This window comes from Odontomachus brunneus, unplaced genomic scaffold (assembly GCF_010583005.1).
Source record: "Odontomachus brunneus isolate Ranch 3 - 2012 unplaced genomic scaffold, Obru_v1 Obru_scaffold_005, whole genome shotgun sequence".
Taxonomy (NCBI): Eukaryota; Metazoa; Arthropoda; class Insecta; order Hymenoptera; family Formicidae; genus Odontomachus; species Odontomachus brunneus.
The window spans coordinates 4,241,986-4,259,376 of record NW_022639455.1 but is presented as its reverse complement, the minus strand read 5'-3'; the positions used below and the strand labels follow the sequence as shown (position 1 = coordinate 4,259,376).

At 37.8% G+C, this 17,391-nt stretch overlaps 2 protein-coding genes across 3 annotated transcripts in view; both read left to right on the top strand.

Annotated features, from left to right (window-relative positions):
* Window positions 1-3,995: 3,995 nt before the first annotated feature.
* LOC116848523 lies at window positions 3,996-12,380 on the top strand. The gene is made up of 12 exons (XM_032824710.1): window positions 3,996-4,226; window positions 6,404-6,653; window positions 6,768-6,855; window positions 7,332-7,511; window positions 7,810-7,850; window positions 7,938-8,097; window positions 8,191-8,309; window positions 8,386-8,521; window positions 9,968-10,580; window positions 10,991-11,577; window positions 11,737-11,944; window positions 12,044-12,380. Exons 1-11 carry the CDS (start codon window positions 4,204-4,206, stop codon window positions 11,898-11,900), a joined length of 2,361 nt encoding a protein of 786 aa, XP_032680601.1. The 5' UTR covers window positions 3,996-4,203; the 3' UTR covers window positions 11,901-11,944; window positions 12,044-12,380.
* Window positions 12,381-12,959: 579 nt separating this feature from the next.
* The window catches only part of LOC116848514 (lysosomal alpha-mannosidase), an 8,954-nt gene continuing 4,522 nt past the window's right edge, over window positions 12,960-17,391 (top strand). The window contains exons 1-8 of one of the 2 annotated variants that reach the window (XM_032824687.1): window positions 12,960-13,392; window positions 13,585-13,687; window positions 13,925-14,006; window positions 14,440-14,625; window positions 14,772-14,977; window positions 15,451-15,587; window positions 16,484-16,617; window positions 16,957-17,170. In XM_032824687.1, coding sequence (XP_032680578.1) covers window positions 13,273-13,392; window positions 13,585-13,687; window positions 13,925-14,006; window positions 14,440-14,625; window positions 14,772-14,977; window positions 15,451-15,587; window positions 16,484-16,617; window positions 16,957-17,170 — 1,182 coding nt within the window. In that variant the 5' untranslated portion in view covers window positions 12,960-13,272. Of the gene's footprint in view, window positions 13,393-13,584; window positions 13,688-13,924; window positions 14,007-14,439; window positions 14,626-14,771; window positions 14,978-15,450; window positions 15,588-16,151; window positions 16,286-16,483; window positions 16,618-16,956; window positions 17,171-17,391 lie in introns of both variants that reach the window. The other variant, XM_032824698.1, reaches the window with a different exon arrangement.

Here is a 17,391-nt window from a genome sequence, read left to right as displayed (position 1 = left end):
TATATAAGGGAGTTAATAGTCTAGTAGTTATATAGAAGTCTGTGGTTCCAAAACTCTACTTAACAGGTAGAGTGACATTTAATTGACCAATAAGAACAAAAATAACTAGGATTTCTTTATTATGATTGGTTAATTAAGTGTACTCTACCCACCGAGTAGAATTTTGGAACGCAACCTTAATCGGGAAGCACACACTCTTGCATAAAGGCATAATAATACGCATAAGAAAATTGACCAATTAGAATCCTCATTTCTATTGCCACAATAAAAATGAAGGACTCTGATTGGTCAATTTCCTTACGCATTATGCATTACATCTTTATGCAAGAGTATGTGCTTCTCGCTTTATATAAGGTGCTTTCCATTTGCGTACACTGTGTTACACAAAACCAGTTTATTGGTTGCATATTATCTTACAAGATATTTTAGATAATATGCGACCAATAAACTGGTTTGTGTACGTGTGTTTCAAGATGTGTTAAGCAATTGGAAAGCATCCATAGTAGGTTTGTTCTTTTTCGAAACACGAAAACTGCACTAGAACTATACTAAACTAAACTAGGACAGACAAGTACAACACTGGTTCACATCAGTGCAGAAGACACTGCTGAACTGGCTGCACTAGTTCAAGACTTAGAGCAGTCAGTGCAGTAAACTGTTGCACTTCGAAAAATAACAGCGATGTCGACGTCATTTCCGCTAAAAAAGAACGCTTTGATGTACACTCCTTCCATTAGTGCACACTAGGGATGCGTTCGGGGAGCAACTACCAACGCGCGTTCTTCTATCTTTATCGCTCTTTAGATGTACATAAGGATAAAATGATACAGTAGCGCTGAATAGCGCTAATGGCTTGGTTTACATCGTGCACTTGATACACGTACTAAATAGTAACTTTCTATTAGATAATCTTAATATCGACGATATATATAAACAATGGTATATTAAGCTGGTATAATACTCATCAACAAAACGTATTATATTGATAGAATGCGTCGCTGTTGATATGCATTGTCGATATTAAGATTATCTAATAAAAAGTTACTATTTAGTACGCGTATCAAGTGCACGATGTAAACTAAGCTAATAGCGAGCTTCCTGAACGCACCCCAGTTCAGAAAGTTCTTCGAAAAAGAACAAACCTAGTGCTATGTAAAATTAACCCCGAAAAATATGTATTATTCATGGGAAAAAAGGCATCTGCGCATGCCTAAAACTTGTGTTCCAGAAGAAAAGGGGATATAAATGTATTATGGCCGATACCACCTGCTTAAGTATTTGTGTACGTACAAAGTGAAAAATGTCAGAGTGAAATATGTTACACTAAAAAATTTGTAAAAATAAGTGATTGATCAATTGTATACCTACATCAGAGTACAATAATGCCTAAAACAAGATGCTACATTATGAATGTTGGACCACCAGATAGGCGCATGCGCGAGATTTCTGTACATATTTTTCGGGGTTATGTACTGACTCGGAGTTAGCAATCTAACAGTATATAAAAGTCTGTAGGTATAACCATCACTTCATTGGTGGCAATAGCGGGCTGCAATTGTGAAAACATTGGTAAAATTTTGAAATGCATCAAAGAAAAGATATTCAAATTGTATTAAAAACAAGTATTTGAAGTTTTGCAGTTTCTTCTTGTTTTGTTAGTATACTCTGTGCTTATTCTTATTTTCATCACAGATTTTTCAGTCTAAGTAATTTTTACTGCTATCTGTTAATACCAAATTATTTAAAATGAAAAATCACTGTGATTGTAGAATAAAATTAGTTTCATTTCTTTTTGTATAGCGTTCTTAATTGTCAAAAGTTAAACATTTATTCACAATAGATATTTTTTTATAAGAATTTTATATGCCAGGAACATTGGTTACTGGTATTTGTCTTATATGAATAAATAAATAAAAGGTTACATGTATATTTGCTATGCTATGCTATGCTATGCTATGCTATGCTATGCTATGCTATGCTATGCTATGCTATGCTATGCTATGCTATGCTATGCTATATATATATATATATTTTTTTTTTGTTTTGTTTTAGATTAACAGTCATAAAAATAAAGATCAAGAAAATATGCTAGATAAATCTTAAATTTATTACCATTAAGAAGAAGGATGTCACCATAACTACAAAAGAATTTCCCGAACAAGGTTGAAAATGATAGCAATAAAAAGAATAAAAACAAAGGTTTGTGTAATCTGACACATTTTTTAACTTCTTATATTTTAAATTATAAATTTGTTAATTTTTTATTTTTCTATACAGATGAGAGAAAGAGAGAGAAATGAATATGAAGACAAGATTGCATCAAAAGTAGAATTGACTAAACATCAAGTATTAGTAATAAAATTAAAAAATATTGATAGTGAATTTCATAAATATTTAAGGAGAAATATACACTTAGAATTTGAAAATATTAGATGATGAAGATGACTGATGTTTATAATAGTTGATAAAAGATAAAGATAGTAGATAAAAGATAAAAATTAATAGCCTCAATATCATCCACTGCTGTTCTACTTGTACAAATATTAATAATCATTTCTATGGAGACAAAAACATTCATATCTATTTGTTATTTTATCTTAATATATGAATTACTTTCTTAAATAGGTATGTTTCAAAAAGTTATTCTGTAAAATATCCATATTTTTAAATAAAAAAATTTAATAAATCAACTTTTAATTCTTCTAGTTGGAAATATTTCTGAAGAAATATTATGTGGCACGAATTACATCTAAAATCTTAAACAATTTGTGAACTTCAATCAACATCAAATATGGGGAAGAAGCCTATGACAAATAAGCTGAGCAAACTGAAAAGGAAAAAAATGATAATGCCTGAAGAAGATATCAATCAAGACTTGCTGAAGGAGGATACAAACCATAAACTAAAATATAAATAGTAGTGATTGGTGTTAAGGATGCATACATAAATCTGCTCTGGAGTTAATAGTATAAAAACAAGTAAAATATATAATGTATACATATATTCATTTGATGCTAAAGTGCACCACAATGAATCCTCGCCATTATCCTTACGTTCGACGCGTAATAATTATACAAAAACTCGTACATGCGTTCCGTACCACATTTTATTTATTTTTGCTGCCTTCGTTTTATGTTCAACCGGAAACAAAGGCAGCAAGCGTGCGACGCTTTAAACAATATTTGTATTTCTGTTTCGGTGTCTTCCAGGTGAACCTCTCACGCGCGACTAGATGGTACGGTAGTCGCTGTACTTCTATTATCATGAAGCACGACAACCGCGGGCGCGTAGCGGAGTCTTGAGGTGTCGCTTTCCGATGGTCTATTTTTACCGAAAGGCGTCCCAAGCTAGTCGGCAAGCAGGCGGTATAGCGACGGTTGGGCGCTATTATAAAGCACCGTGTGCCAGCCGCGTTGTAATTCATCGCATTAAGTGCGGAAGACCCCACCGGGGCTCCCGACGATTTCGCCCATCGCTGAGGAGAAGGAACCGCGAGCGATCGCGTGGCGTGTTCACGCGACTTATAGTACCTGTGAAGGCTGCAGGGAAGCTGCCGAGCTTCCTAAGCATCGCAAAAGAGTGACACTTCTCTCGTGGGCCAGTCGTCGATATATTTTGTACGGGAGATTCCTCGCGGAAGCTTCGTTCACGTATGTAGGCGATGCCGCAGTACCGATAGATGTGATCGGCGGACGGTGACCTTTTCCTTCGGATAGAGTGAGAAAACAAGAAAAAAGTTTTGTCACACTGGAGACATCCGCTCCAGCACGAAAAGACCTCACTCTAATCTGAGCAACGATGATTCGCGGCGATCCGCTCAATATAAAAATAAGCTCTGTTTCTCTCCGCCTCTTTCTCTCTTTCGTTCTTCGGTTCTCTCCCTGCTCGTCTTCGTCCTATCAATGAAGCAGCCCGTTGTCTGCTGTGCGTCGCGGTGGCGGTGGCGGCGGTGACTCCTGTTCCGCTACCTCTCGGTGTTTGGACGGCCGGTGCGTGCCAACGAACGTTTTGCAAGATGCAAGATTCGCATCTCGCGGCGAGGGAGCCCTCGTCGTGAGCGTCGGACGGACTCTGACCACTCCGACGTAGTGTGTAGGCCGGGGCGCGCATTACGTAAAGCCGTGGAAAAATAAATTGCGGGGAAAGAAGGGAAAGTGTAGGCGAAGGGAGACGACCACCTTCTCTGTGTGTGCACACGTCACGATGAGGAGAGCATCGTTTGATAAGTAAAATCTCTGTTCGTAATGTGTTTGCCTGAAAAAAAAGAAAGATAAAGAAAGAGAGAAGCGGGAAGAGTGCGAGCTGATATCACATTCACGTTCCTCTTTTTTTCTGTTAAATCGTGTTATCGTTCAGGGAAGATGATTTTTTCAAAAGTGTGCGGAACACGTTGTGTTTCACTGTCAAGTTTCACTCGTCGTCGTCGTGATGTTCAACAGCGTAGCCGTTTCCGTGATTGACCGGATGCCATATTTTAGACGTGATATACACTGTACTCTGGTAATGTGTCATAAGATGAAGATAATATTATCACTGATTCTGCAAAGAAGTACTTGTACAAAACATACGTTTCAAAAAATTACAATGATCAATGTTGACACTCATTTTCTTTCAGTAGGAATTTCATTTCAAATTTTCGCTTTCGAATAATCTCACAGCAAAAGAATATTAGTTTAAAAAAGAGATTCACTCCCTAAGCCTTTAATTGATTTTACGGCATATCCGGATACGGCTGCGGTTTTATTAAAAATTAATAGTTTACCTCCAAGTAATTGATCAATAATATTACTCTATAATTGATAAAAAAATTTTTTAAAACCACTAACAAACTATTGCGACAATTACTACACACGCGTGAATTGTTACTCTTAAGTTAAATCATCACGACGATCGAAATTCGTTTCGTTAAAATTTCCTTGAAATTTCGGCCTGCAAAGTATCCAGTCGACTTGACCGACTTCGAATCTCTCGCAAACTACCTCACCAAACAATCTATTTAAAGCAAAGTATCGATTCCATTGCGTGGCTAGAACCAAGCTGCGTCTTATTATTTTCCGGCGTAAGAAAAGTTAGATTTTCGCAGATGCGCGTGTTGTTAGCTAGTACGATGCAATCAACGCGATCAAATACCTCTTCTGTGTCAATATTGTCATTCTGTACCTTGGAAGAAGGAAAGTTCGATTTTCGAGTGTAAAAGTTTCAAAATACGTGCAAATGTTTCAAAATTTGAAAGTTCTTTGAGCTCAAGCGTAAATCTTGCTTTTTAATGACTAAAGTCTTAATTAATCGACGTAACTAATTCAATGTATTTTGTTTTGAAATATTTCTGCGGTTCAAACATAAGAAAACATATTTCTTCCAAGATATAAAGAATTTAGCGTTATCAATTAATTAAACATAACATTTCGAAATGTGCAGAGAATTTGGTCGTCGCTCGTAACACGTAACTACACGACATTTAACAATTTGCATACGGATCGAAGCAAGCACGAGACTAACTTCTCGGATAGCGTCGCATTGTTACGTATTGCTGATTTTTCAGCGCGACGCTAAATAAATACGGCGCTGATCGCGCGCCCCGAGCACAACCACTCTCGGACTGTTACTGCGTATTACGTTACAACAGATAAATTTAGCATTTCTTTTACACGGTGCTCGTTGTACCACTGCCAATACCGCGACGCGGAATTAATTGGCGGCTTGGAAGGTAACCAATTCTTGCCGTCGAAAGAGCTATGCCGAGCTCGATAACACGTCGGGGCGGATCCTCGGGGTTTCACCTTTGTAACGTGCGAACTGAGTTCCCTCGACGCCGAGCATCGAAGGTCGTCGCGAACGCGGCGATTTCCGACGGTAAACATATTTACGCCGTCGGAATAATAGAATTCTGTCATTCAAGCGACGTAGTAACGACGTGTAACATATGAACGATACTCGGAATCGGGAGTCGACATCGTTGTGATCTCGCTAGACTCAATCGAGCATATCCACATGACATCGATATCGAGGCCGAGGGGACACCCCGTATATTAATATTCGCATACGCGAATACACGTCGCACCGCGTCAAATCTCATGGAGTCCGCGTAAATGGAGATCTACGCGAGAAGGTAGACTTTTCAAGACTGTAACTGTAGCGAACTAACGATAGGCTTAACTTTTATTGTAACGTTATAAAATATTTATTTTATTTTATATATATATTTTTTTTCTTGTGTTATATATATGTATATACTTTTACATAATGTTGAAATTAGTATTTTGATATTTATTGTCGAGGTCATCGTAGTTTAAAAGTGTACTTTCTCGCGCGATCCACAATCGCGGTCTTCGTCGTGTTGTATTTCCTGCTCACGCTGACGGCGAGAAGATTCGCATCGCACGAACGTTTCAAATGTCCGCAGGCACGCCAACGCCAAGCGCAACGTTCTGAGCAACACGTCGTACGGGCTTACCTGCACCAAGGATGTCGAGTACAAACGCGGCAGCGTGAACTACAATTCCCTGCAGCAGGAGAGAAATTATCTACAGCGCAGCGTGTCCGCGGACAATGTTGTAATACGTTCGCGCGGTTACAAGCCCTCCGACAGACACGATCCGGTCAAAAGGAACTTCCTCGAGAATCTCACTTCAAGGATATTGCACTTCGGCATGGTGAGTGTTCGCGATTCAATACGCATATCTTGTTTTCTATTCAGCTTTTCAAGTGAGATTTCTGAGATTCTTCTGACTCACGAGGAAACCTACGACGTGGGATTTTGTTTGCAGGAGAGCGGCGAGACTACCCCCCCGATCAACCTGCAGAAGTTGCTCACCCCGGCGTCGGACTCTCAAGAAATGTTGCAGTCGAGAAGTAGTAAGTGTTGTCGATATAATCGAGAACACTATATCTTACGGAGAGAAAATATCTTCAGCAGACGAGTGTCACTTCATTTTTACATTGACATTAAGAGAATATTATAATATCTTTTTGTATACAAATTCTTTTCATTTTTACTATGTTTTTACTGGTTCAGAAATAGACTGTCAGTAAGATCTATTTTGTTAAGGAACATAGTAAATTTCGCTATAAATATAGACATTTTTTAGTAACACATTTCCGTTTCTAAAATATAAATAGCACATATGAGATGAGAGGATAATCAATTATGACAGAATGTTATTACAATATTATAAAATTTTCTCCGTGTAGATGATTTCTACAAAGCTTAAGTTTCAAGTATTGAATATAAGTATTTGATATGAATTGCATTAATATAGAGTGTGATCCACAGAGAAAGGGACAATTCCGCGTCGATAGACTAATAACGACAAATGGGAATGAATTTGTAGGAAAAATGTTCGCGTCCTCATACTTTTACGCGCCGACGCATCCTACGGTTGAAGATCAGGTGGAACTTGCACGTCGAATATCGCATTCACTGAGCGACGTGAAGAACATGAAGAGCAAAGGACAGACCATGTACGTGAACAGGAAAAAGCGATCCGTTAAGTGGATCCACGATGGCAATGGTGAGCAGTGAAATCTATTTAAATCTTTTACCGTGTTGAGTACACCTCATTCTTATTCTACATTTACGACGAGCGCGATCTTCGATTAAGCGAGCCTAATACTCGAAGACAATTGCATTCATCGATTTCAGAAGAATTTTTGTCGAAATTGAATGCTGAAGACTAATATACTCAGAATTTTTTTTAATTTAAAGAAAGAGAGAGATTCAACGTATCGAATTTACTGCGAATATATTGCGAGACGTTACGTGATATATATCCTTTTTCCATAAATAATATCGAAGATAATATTTCACAGGAGTTGAAGACGAAGAGGAATCGACCATGCCGGCTCATAAGGTAAACAGTGCGACCTCGTGTCGCCGCGTGTGAATAGTTTCTCTCTTTAATATCTTATGGATGCGATGAAGAAACTTCTCTCGGCAGGACAAACTGCCCCTCAAGTGCGTGATGAATCCGTGCGGAAAGGTGCTAGATATTCACGGTATTCAGGCGTTAGGCGAGGAGGTGAATATCGCGCCGGTGCCGAAGAATCCCGAGAAGCTCTTTGACATCGTTCGCGACTTGAACAATCAGAGAGGACGCGGTAAGTGTGTTGTGATAAAAGCAACGTCTCTAATGCCTGCGAGACGAGGTAAGCATAGCTGCGCACAGCTGACGTTGCCAAAACAATTCACAGGTGCCGAGATATTTGCGAAACGTAGGAAAAGGTCGGAAAAGTGGGTAGTGGATCAAGAACAACCGCAAACCCCGAGCACTCCCGCCACGCCAAAAACGCCGATGTATTCAGAAAAACCGGTAGGTTTCGCGAAGCCACTTCGACTCTTCGCAGATCCCAATGACAACCTAAAGAACAATCACATTACGCTTTCAGGAAATTAACGGTAACGCCAAGTTCATGACTCCAACATCGTTGACACCTCGCACGCCGGTGACAAGTATCGACAAGTCGTTCTACAATCCTTTCACCGTGGACATCTCCCTCGACAACGCAAATTTACCGATAACAGGTGCGTATAATATAAACACGATGACGACCAGCGAAATAATAGCAGTCGCGGCTGCAAGGTGATTTCACTTGGCAGATTCAGTTGGCAAACAACGACAAGGTGATGCTCCTTTCCTCCGCTTTATCCACATTTCCAAATTATACACAGACAGCCGAAATCCTTTGAAAGCCGTGGTCAGGATTTATTAACGTCAACCGATGCCGCGTTTGCTGTCGGCGCGTACTTGTACGCGCGAGCAACGTCGGCATTTCTTTTCTCGAACAATTCATCGTCTCACGCATCGCTGAAAATAACCCGACACATTGCCGAGTTACACAATCGCGCGCTTGAAGAAATTTTCCGGTTTTGCGAGTTTCTTCGTGAATATTGATATTTCGTTTAATCTTGATTGATGTCTACTGTTTTATTTTTTTCCTATCATCCCGACTTAAGTAGAGGTATAATTATTCTTTACTTTTAAGCGGAGAATAATTATAATTAATAGAGAAATATTATAATTAATTGTAAAATAGAGAGATGCTGTGTTTTACTTTGTAAGAGAACTATAAGAACAAGTCAATTGAGAACATTGTTAGAGAAGACCTGCTTCTTATTTTCTTTGTTTTTTTATATCAGGTCATATGTCGGCAAGGAAACGTTCTAGAATCTCAGAGGTACTTGACATGTCTCCGAAATAGAGATCAATGTTGGACTGGCCGGTTGAAGCTACAGTTGAACGATCTTTGGTGTCCTAATTGGCAAGAGTTATCGATGTTATTTAATCGGCTACTCCGACAGTATATATCAGAGGCAAACGATAAAATGTATCTCTTGATGCCAATCGTTCTTTTTATAACAATTGATCGATAGAATAATTAAACATATTGGCCAAGATAAATGTTTGTAATTGTGTCACAAATAGACTTGTTCGATAAACGGCATGTTATAGTATTTGTTATCAAACATATAATATAATCGTTACTAAAACTCTGCCGATAAGATAAATGGTCACACTAAAGAAAAATATGAAATATAGCTCTTAAGATAAATAGATGTATAAATATGAAATGTTGCGTATCTTTTTGATATGCCTCCTACAGTTGCAGAAATATGATGGAAAAAATTGATTCTTTTCCTTTTATGGAACATACAAAGAATTTTTTTTTTAATCGTACATTAATTTATTCCATAAGTAAACATAAGCTAACAAAAATATTTTTACATTCCATTTTACTGATGTCTTTTATATTTTCTATATATAATATATATTTATATAGTATATATAATATATATTTTTTACATGTATACATATATTGTACACATACTTCTATACTTTCTTTCTTTGGATGATCGCTTATATACACATATTTTTATTAATTCTTTTGAAAAGTATTTCATGCTAGATCCCATAACATATGTTTTGCTATATTTACTACCATTGCTTCAGTAACAATTTGCGAATTGCAGATAGACACCGATCATACTGCAACGCCAACCGATGCGGTCACTCGAGCGAGGTAAAAAAGATCTATCTGCGGGAGATCGCGGTCGGCACTGACTCCGACTTCCCTCTGAACCAGTCTCGATCGCCTATCGTCGAAAAATCTCGACGTATCGAATCCACTAACGACCATCGCGACAATATCGCTAGTAATCATCGTGCTCTCGCTATTAATAGTAGCAGGTATACTAACAACAACAGTAATAGCAATTATCAATTGTCACGAAAATCGACCAATTTTTATGACGCGCGTAACAACAACGAGAGAGACGCGAGGACGCAGCGACGTTTTGACAACAAGCGCAACGACAGTATGATCAACAATGAGATCGGCAATAAGCAACGGAACAACGGTCAGGCACAAAACGACAACGAGGAGAACGGATATACGTCCGTGCCGGTGAAGCAATTGATACAGGAATTCGAGAAGACCTGCAGACCGGTTCTACAGTATAAACAGATCAGTCCGAAGATCATTCCGATTGTGCAACAGTGCCCATTAGATAACGACATAGCGCGTTTCTTCGAGACGAGAAATCCCGCTGCTAAGTGCAGCAACGAGGATGAGGAGTACGCACGGTGAGAATTCGCGAGAGATCCTACGAGCGATTAAAATATTTAAATAGCGATCTATGATATGTTTACGGCTTATATTTTTCTTTTCTTTTCTCGGGTATCTTCCTTGTTTTCTTTCCATCGTCGAGATTACTAAGGGCTGGTTTTTTCTTCTTAATGATAATTTAAACTTAGATTTTAACTTAAACTCTGTTTAAACAAAATAAATGCATTGTTAGAATAGAGTTTAAGTCTAAGTTTAAACTGTTATTGAAAAACCGGTCCTCAAACTTTTCCCTCGCGATCGATATATTCATACCTATGCTCATTTGTCCGTTGATGTCGCACAAATTGCATTTAGTTTCTCAATTGCGAAATTCTCGATAGCGAAATAAGATATAAAACGAAAATCTTCATTTAAATCAATTGTGCAGCGCGCGCGAAAGTTACCAAGGTCCTCTCGTGAAAGCGCAATCCCAACACAACGGCCGGCTGTACGACACGCGCGAAAACTACGAGAGATCCGCGAAACCGCGGGCCCAGTGCAACAGTCGATTATATGACATACGCGAGAGCTACATCGGGGGCTCGGCGAAGCCGCAGACCCGATGCAACGGGTACATCTCCACGGATGAGAGCGAGTACACGACGGACGAGAGTGACTCCGAGGCAGACGACTACCAGGATACGGGTTCACTCGAACGCGGCGATTCCGCGCCATCTGCGCTGTTCAACTACTGCGACAGCGAGTACTCGGTAGCGTACGACGACGAGTACGCCGCCCGACGTCGCTCGGCTACCTCGCAGGAATTGGAGGCCCTTTGCGCGAACAGCGACCCGAGATTCGTCAACACCGAAGCCGAGATGCCAGCCGAGGCAAAGTCGCTAATGCTCTCGATGCTTGCCTCGCAGGAGGACATACTTGAGACCAAGAAGCACTTGCGTAACACACCGGTGTTGGACAATCTTTTGGGCACCGCCACGCCAGAATGCAAGCTCAGTGATATTAACCCGGAATTAGGCAAGTTAACACGCATGTGCTTCCGCTTATTGCGTACTAATGATTTCCTTCCATCGACTTCTCGTTCGTCTCGTCTGTACTCTTTCATTAGTACATACCTTGAAATCTTGACTTTATGTATTTGTGGTTTTTCACATTTTCAATCCTTCAACTTTTCAGATAACAAGTTGTACGAGAACAACAACTACACCGGCCCCAAATTAGCCAGTCTCCATAATTTAACGAACTACAACACAGCACCGCGTGGATGGAATCAATCCTTCACATTCTATCGACCCATTAAGTTTGAGAAACCGCAGGAGATTGTGTACTCCGACTTCTAGATGTACGATGTCGAATTTTATAATCACGATTCTGTCGCGTCGCGGTACGTATCGCGAGATATCTGAATCTCGCATAGGCATGAGCGGATCCTCTTTCGAATATACAAGTCGAACGAAAGAAATCAACTAAATTCTCTTTTCAGATAACGAAAAATCGATTACACATCCGACTGCCCTGAGGTGTCGACGATGAAAATCACTGAGACATGTTTTTCGCATCATTGCATCTATTTTCGCCACCGCTCCAGTTTAAACCAACGGGCTCGCCCGATTATCTCACCACGAATAACGCATACGACGTTGATGGAATTAACGGCGCCATGTATGCGTCACGTTTGGAGTTTCGTGTTGCTTGGTGTATCTCTACCTCTTCTACCCCTCACCGAGATATTTAGCGTTGTTCATGCTTTGACGGTGTTATATTATTGCATTTTACTTTATTATTATGTTATGCAAATAAATGTTGTTTTCCTAATTCCAGCCACGATCTACCAGAGATCCTTGCTTATCTCTCCGCGTATATCTCGATCTTATTCAAATCGCACATGCTAGAACTCAACTTACTGATTGTAATAACAACGACGAGGACATCTGTCCAGTAGTCCTCCAAACACCAACAGTTACATTCATTCGGCGATTTCAGCGCATTGTTATATAATTCTTTCGAAAACATGTCAATTGTTTCAAGATTAGATCTGTGAAGCTCTATCATAATCATAAATATTTGCTACTAAAAAGTTCAATCTAGCAATTTAATCGTTCATTTAAACAAGATAAGTTTAATATCGTTAGCTCTTGATAAAATATCTGTATGCTATTTTCGTGTTTCTTTTCGTCAATATTTATATATAATCATATTTTTTATCTGAAAAGAGACGCGATTGATTTATACTTTTATCATTTTGCTGTTCACAATCTTTCTAAATGTTTTAAAATTGTTATTTTTCTGCGTATATATGTGTGACACTTTGTTATATTACTGATACTTCCAGAGAAAAATAAAACCCACACAGCAGAAATGTTCCAAATATATTATAAGGGTATCCTACAGATATTGAGATATCTTTATAATATCCTTGTGAGGTATTCGGAATATTTCTGCTATGTGGGGAGATATTCTACATGATGTAAATGTTTCCACATAGTTCGATAAACAGCAAGACGCTTTTCTTCACAGAACGTGAGTAAATTCGATTCAAGAAGCTTCTCTGTCGCTTACGCCTTTGCATTCTTTATCGTCATCGTCATCGTCCGCCTATGTTCCGACTTCTATATAAGGCATCGTTATGATGCGCACTGGGCGATATAAGTATAGAGCAAGCGCTTCATTTATTTCATTAGTTGGATAACGAAGAGAGCGGCGGTCTCCGCTATGTTGAACGATAAATCCTTGCTTCTGCTGTCGCTTACGTTCGCGCTGCTTCTCATCCACAATGATGCGGCGCGAATACCCCGACAAGAATCAACAACGATGGAGAATTGCGGTTACAAGGTAGACAAATTAACTAATAATCGAAAGAACCGAAGGAAGAATACCACGACCAGATATCACTGTATAGCTTCCATTCTTTTTTTAATATCGGACATTTCACTGCGGTAGCGACAAAATGTCTATAAACGACATTGATGATTGTTTGTATTTACGTGCATTATATTTTATTGTATATTTTACCCAAAATTTCAGGCTTGCCATGTCGTTGACCCGAATAAACTTAACATTCACTTAGTCGCGCACACTCATGATGATGTCGGCTGGTTGAAAACTGTAGATCAATATTACTTCGGAAGTAAGTGTGAACGAGGATAATAGTAACGAAATAATATCATTAAATTAAATTATAATAATTGTGACAACGAGTTAATCGTAAAAATTATTTCTATTATCTTGCTTTGTATGATTTTTTCGTTAATCTGTTTGTACGTTTATAGTAATAATGTAAGTTTTAACAACTATTTGTAATGTTAATCTATAACGTGATCTACAACGGTCTTAATCATTTTTGACAAATGTTTTACTTTTCAAGGTCGCTCCACAATCCAAAAAGCCGGCGTACAATACATTATTGATAGCATTGTGTCAGCACTGCTGGCTGATCCTAACAGAAGGTAATTATCTCATGCAGTCCTCTACAATAGATAAACTACTCAAATAGCACAGAGAATTCAAAAAGAATTCAGTCGTATATTATCAATTCTGAGTTTATTTTTGGATGCAAAACGAATTCTTTTCACTGAACTGAACTCTGAAGAATTCTTTTTGCATCTGAAAATGAACTCAGAATTGGTGACATATAACTAAATTCTTTTTGAATTTTTTTTTTAATTCTCTGTGCTATCTAAGTACACACTAAGATGTTTTAACGCGATAAAGATTTACGAAAATAATAACGTGACACATCAAGCATAAACAATTGCATGATCGCATCAACTATTTTGATATAAGCGCAATTCTTACGTCGTTTATGAAGGTATTATTAATCTTCGTATTTTTCTTTCCAAATGAATTCGAAGGTACAAATTTTGGATCGCGTTTTTCTAGATTCATTTATGTGGAGACCGCTTACTTCTGGAAATGGTGGCAACGGCAAAGCGAAAAGGTGCAAGCTAATGTGAGGATGTTGATCAACGAAGGACGATTAGAAATCATTGGAGGAGCATGGAGCATGAATGATGAAGCTGTTACTCACTATCACTCGATAATCGACCAGTTCACCTGGGGATTTAGGTACACATTAAATTTTATGTGAGAGAGATAAAAATATCTTGACAATGTTATTTGCATTTTTGCGTTTTGTCTACATTGTAAGCGCATTAAATCGCATTCAAGATCTTAAAAATATAACTTATATATCGCCGACCGCTGACTTTCAGGCGACTCAACGACACGCTCGGAAGCTGCGCTAGACCACACATAGGATGGCAGATAGATCCATTTGGTCACTCCAGGGAGCAAGCTTCTCTATTCGCACAGATGGGATTCGACGGAATGTTCTTCGGTCGTATCGATTATCAAGATAAGGTGAAGAGACTACGTGAGAGATCGATGGAATTTATCTGGAAGAGCAGTCCTAGTTTAGGTAAGACAAGAGTGTTCAGTGAAGACTAATGACACAAGGATATAGTATATATATTTCAGAAAATACCACGCGACTACTTGTTATTTTCCAGACAGCACAATATCTAAAATTATAAGATGTCTTTAAGACGTCATAACATGTCTTTAAGATAAGTTTATAAGATATTGTCTTAAAGATGTCTTAAAGACGTTCTAAAGACGTGTTATGACTCGATTTTGAACATTTATGCTGTTTAGGTTATTAATTTAATTAGACTTTTATTTGAGACTTTCTTGTATGGGTAAAAGTAAATTTATAAAAATTTTTAAGATAAGGAGGGTGACATTTTTATTTAGCAAAAATTAATTTTAAGTAAATCAGAAAAACTATATTTAAATGGATGTTTGTGGAAATTTGGCACATTTTATATGTATAATTTATTATTATTTATATTGTTCCCCTCTAATAAAACTATGTGATATTGCTATTTTCAGGTCAGCGGGCGAATTTGTTCACTGCCGTGCTGTTCAACAATTACTCTCCACCACCGGGATTCTGCTTTGACATTTTGTGCGAGGACGAGCCGATGATCGATGACCCTGATAGCCCAGACTACAACATCGATACAAAAGTATGTAGTGCAGTTAATAATGCGCAATGTAGTAGTTATCGACACTCTTATGTTTATACATACAACAATGCATAAATTAACGAGATCGTCTTGCGCGTGACTTATATAGCTAACGCGACGCTTTACGCTAATTAATTCATTTCTGATTAATTTCCACTAACAAAACAATAATTTCCAATGAGAGAAAGATATATTAGAATTATTAGAAAGATATTTAGAAAGGAATCTCTTTATTTTGGAAATTCTGATTTTAGTAAAACCCTGTCTATATTAAAAAAAGAAAAAAAATGAAAACCTTACTGCAACTCCTAAAACTTTTCGAAAGATTTCATATTTATTCACTAGATTATCTAGATACGTGCAAAAATTAAAAAGAATCAGAATTTTCAATTTAGCGAAGTTTGTCTATAACGAATAATCAAAAAATTTAAGCGAAAAATATGTACGAAAATTAAAAAATAGCATTCAACAAAAGTACGATATTTAATAGAGAATCGAGAAATTTAGTCGAAACGCTAGATATACACGCTTTGTCATAATAAGCACGACATGTTTCTGTGCCAGATCGAAGTCTTTCTCAAATACGCGTTCGAGCAAGCTCGTCATTTCCACACGAATAATATCATATTGACAATGGGAGGAGATTTCACTTATCAGTACGCGGAAATGTACTACATGAATCTGGACAAACTAATAAGGTACTAACGCCTATGGAAATCTAATTTTCCGTAATTTATGCTTCCTAAAATATTCGACGCTCGCGAGTTTGCAACGAGTCACGCGCACCGTCACCTTTTGTAAAGACGATACCGCGAGACATGCAGAAACGGAAAGTGATCTTTGTCGATCGATTGTCGTCTTCCTCGTGGTAAGTAAAAATTATTCGCGATTGGCAGGTGGAGGAGTTCCTGAGTTATGTAGAAATTCAAGCAAAAGCCTACGAAACTAATAATATTATCCTCACCATGGGCGAGGACTTTAACTACCAGCACGCTGAAATGTGGTTCGGTAACTTGGACAAGCTAATCAGGTAAGTCGCGATTTAGATGGTGTCGCTGTGTAGTCGCTGTGTAGCTGGTGAGATACAAGTTTCCTTGTCAACTTTCTCTTTTCAATATAAAGTATTGGAAATTTTGATAAATGATTTGATTGTTATTCTCAGTGAATACACAAAGTTTCTTATATATAGATAAATAATAAAAGTATCATGCAATAATAAGATTACGACAGATACGCTTTGATGATTGGACACAATCTGCAATTATCATTTATCATTAGTAAAAATAAATTTTACATAATTACATTAACATTACATTAACATATATATAGTACACAATTTAATTAAGAACTTTTTATACAACTTTTTTAGATACACGAACGAACGCAATGGTTCTACGGTTAATGTGCTGTATTCGACACCTTCGTGTTACTTAAAGACATTGCATGATAAAAATCTCCAATGGCCGACTAAGAGCGACGACTTCTTTCCGTATGCAAGCGATCCTCACTCTTACTGGACTGGCTACTTCTCGTCGAGACCAACCGTCAAGTACTTCGAGCGAATGGGAAACAATTTACTACAAGTAAGAGAATGATTATAATTCGATAAGCGAAATACCACGTTGTGTCATTTAAATGCTGTCATTAAGATTATATTAAGCACATTACGTTTAATTTTACACATATATTCAATTTTATACTCGATAGAAACGAGTTTTCGTTCTCAAATCTTTACTGATATATATATATATATATATATATATATATATATATATATATATATATATATATATATATATATATA

Coding starts and splice junctions, on each gene's coding strand:
- LOC116848523 (XM_032824710.1), top strand. CDS start 4,204: ATGAGGAGAGCATCGTTTGATAA. Junction 6,856..7,331: donor AATGTTGCAGTCGAGAAGTA/GTAAGTGTTGTC, acceptor ATGAATTTGTAG/GAAAAATGTTCGCGTCCTCA. Junction 7,512..7,809: donor GTGGATCCACGATGGCAATG/GTGAGCAGTGAA, acceptor AATATTTCACAG/GAGTTGAAGACGAAGAGGAA.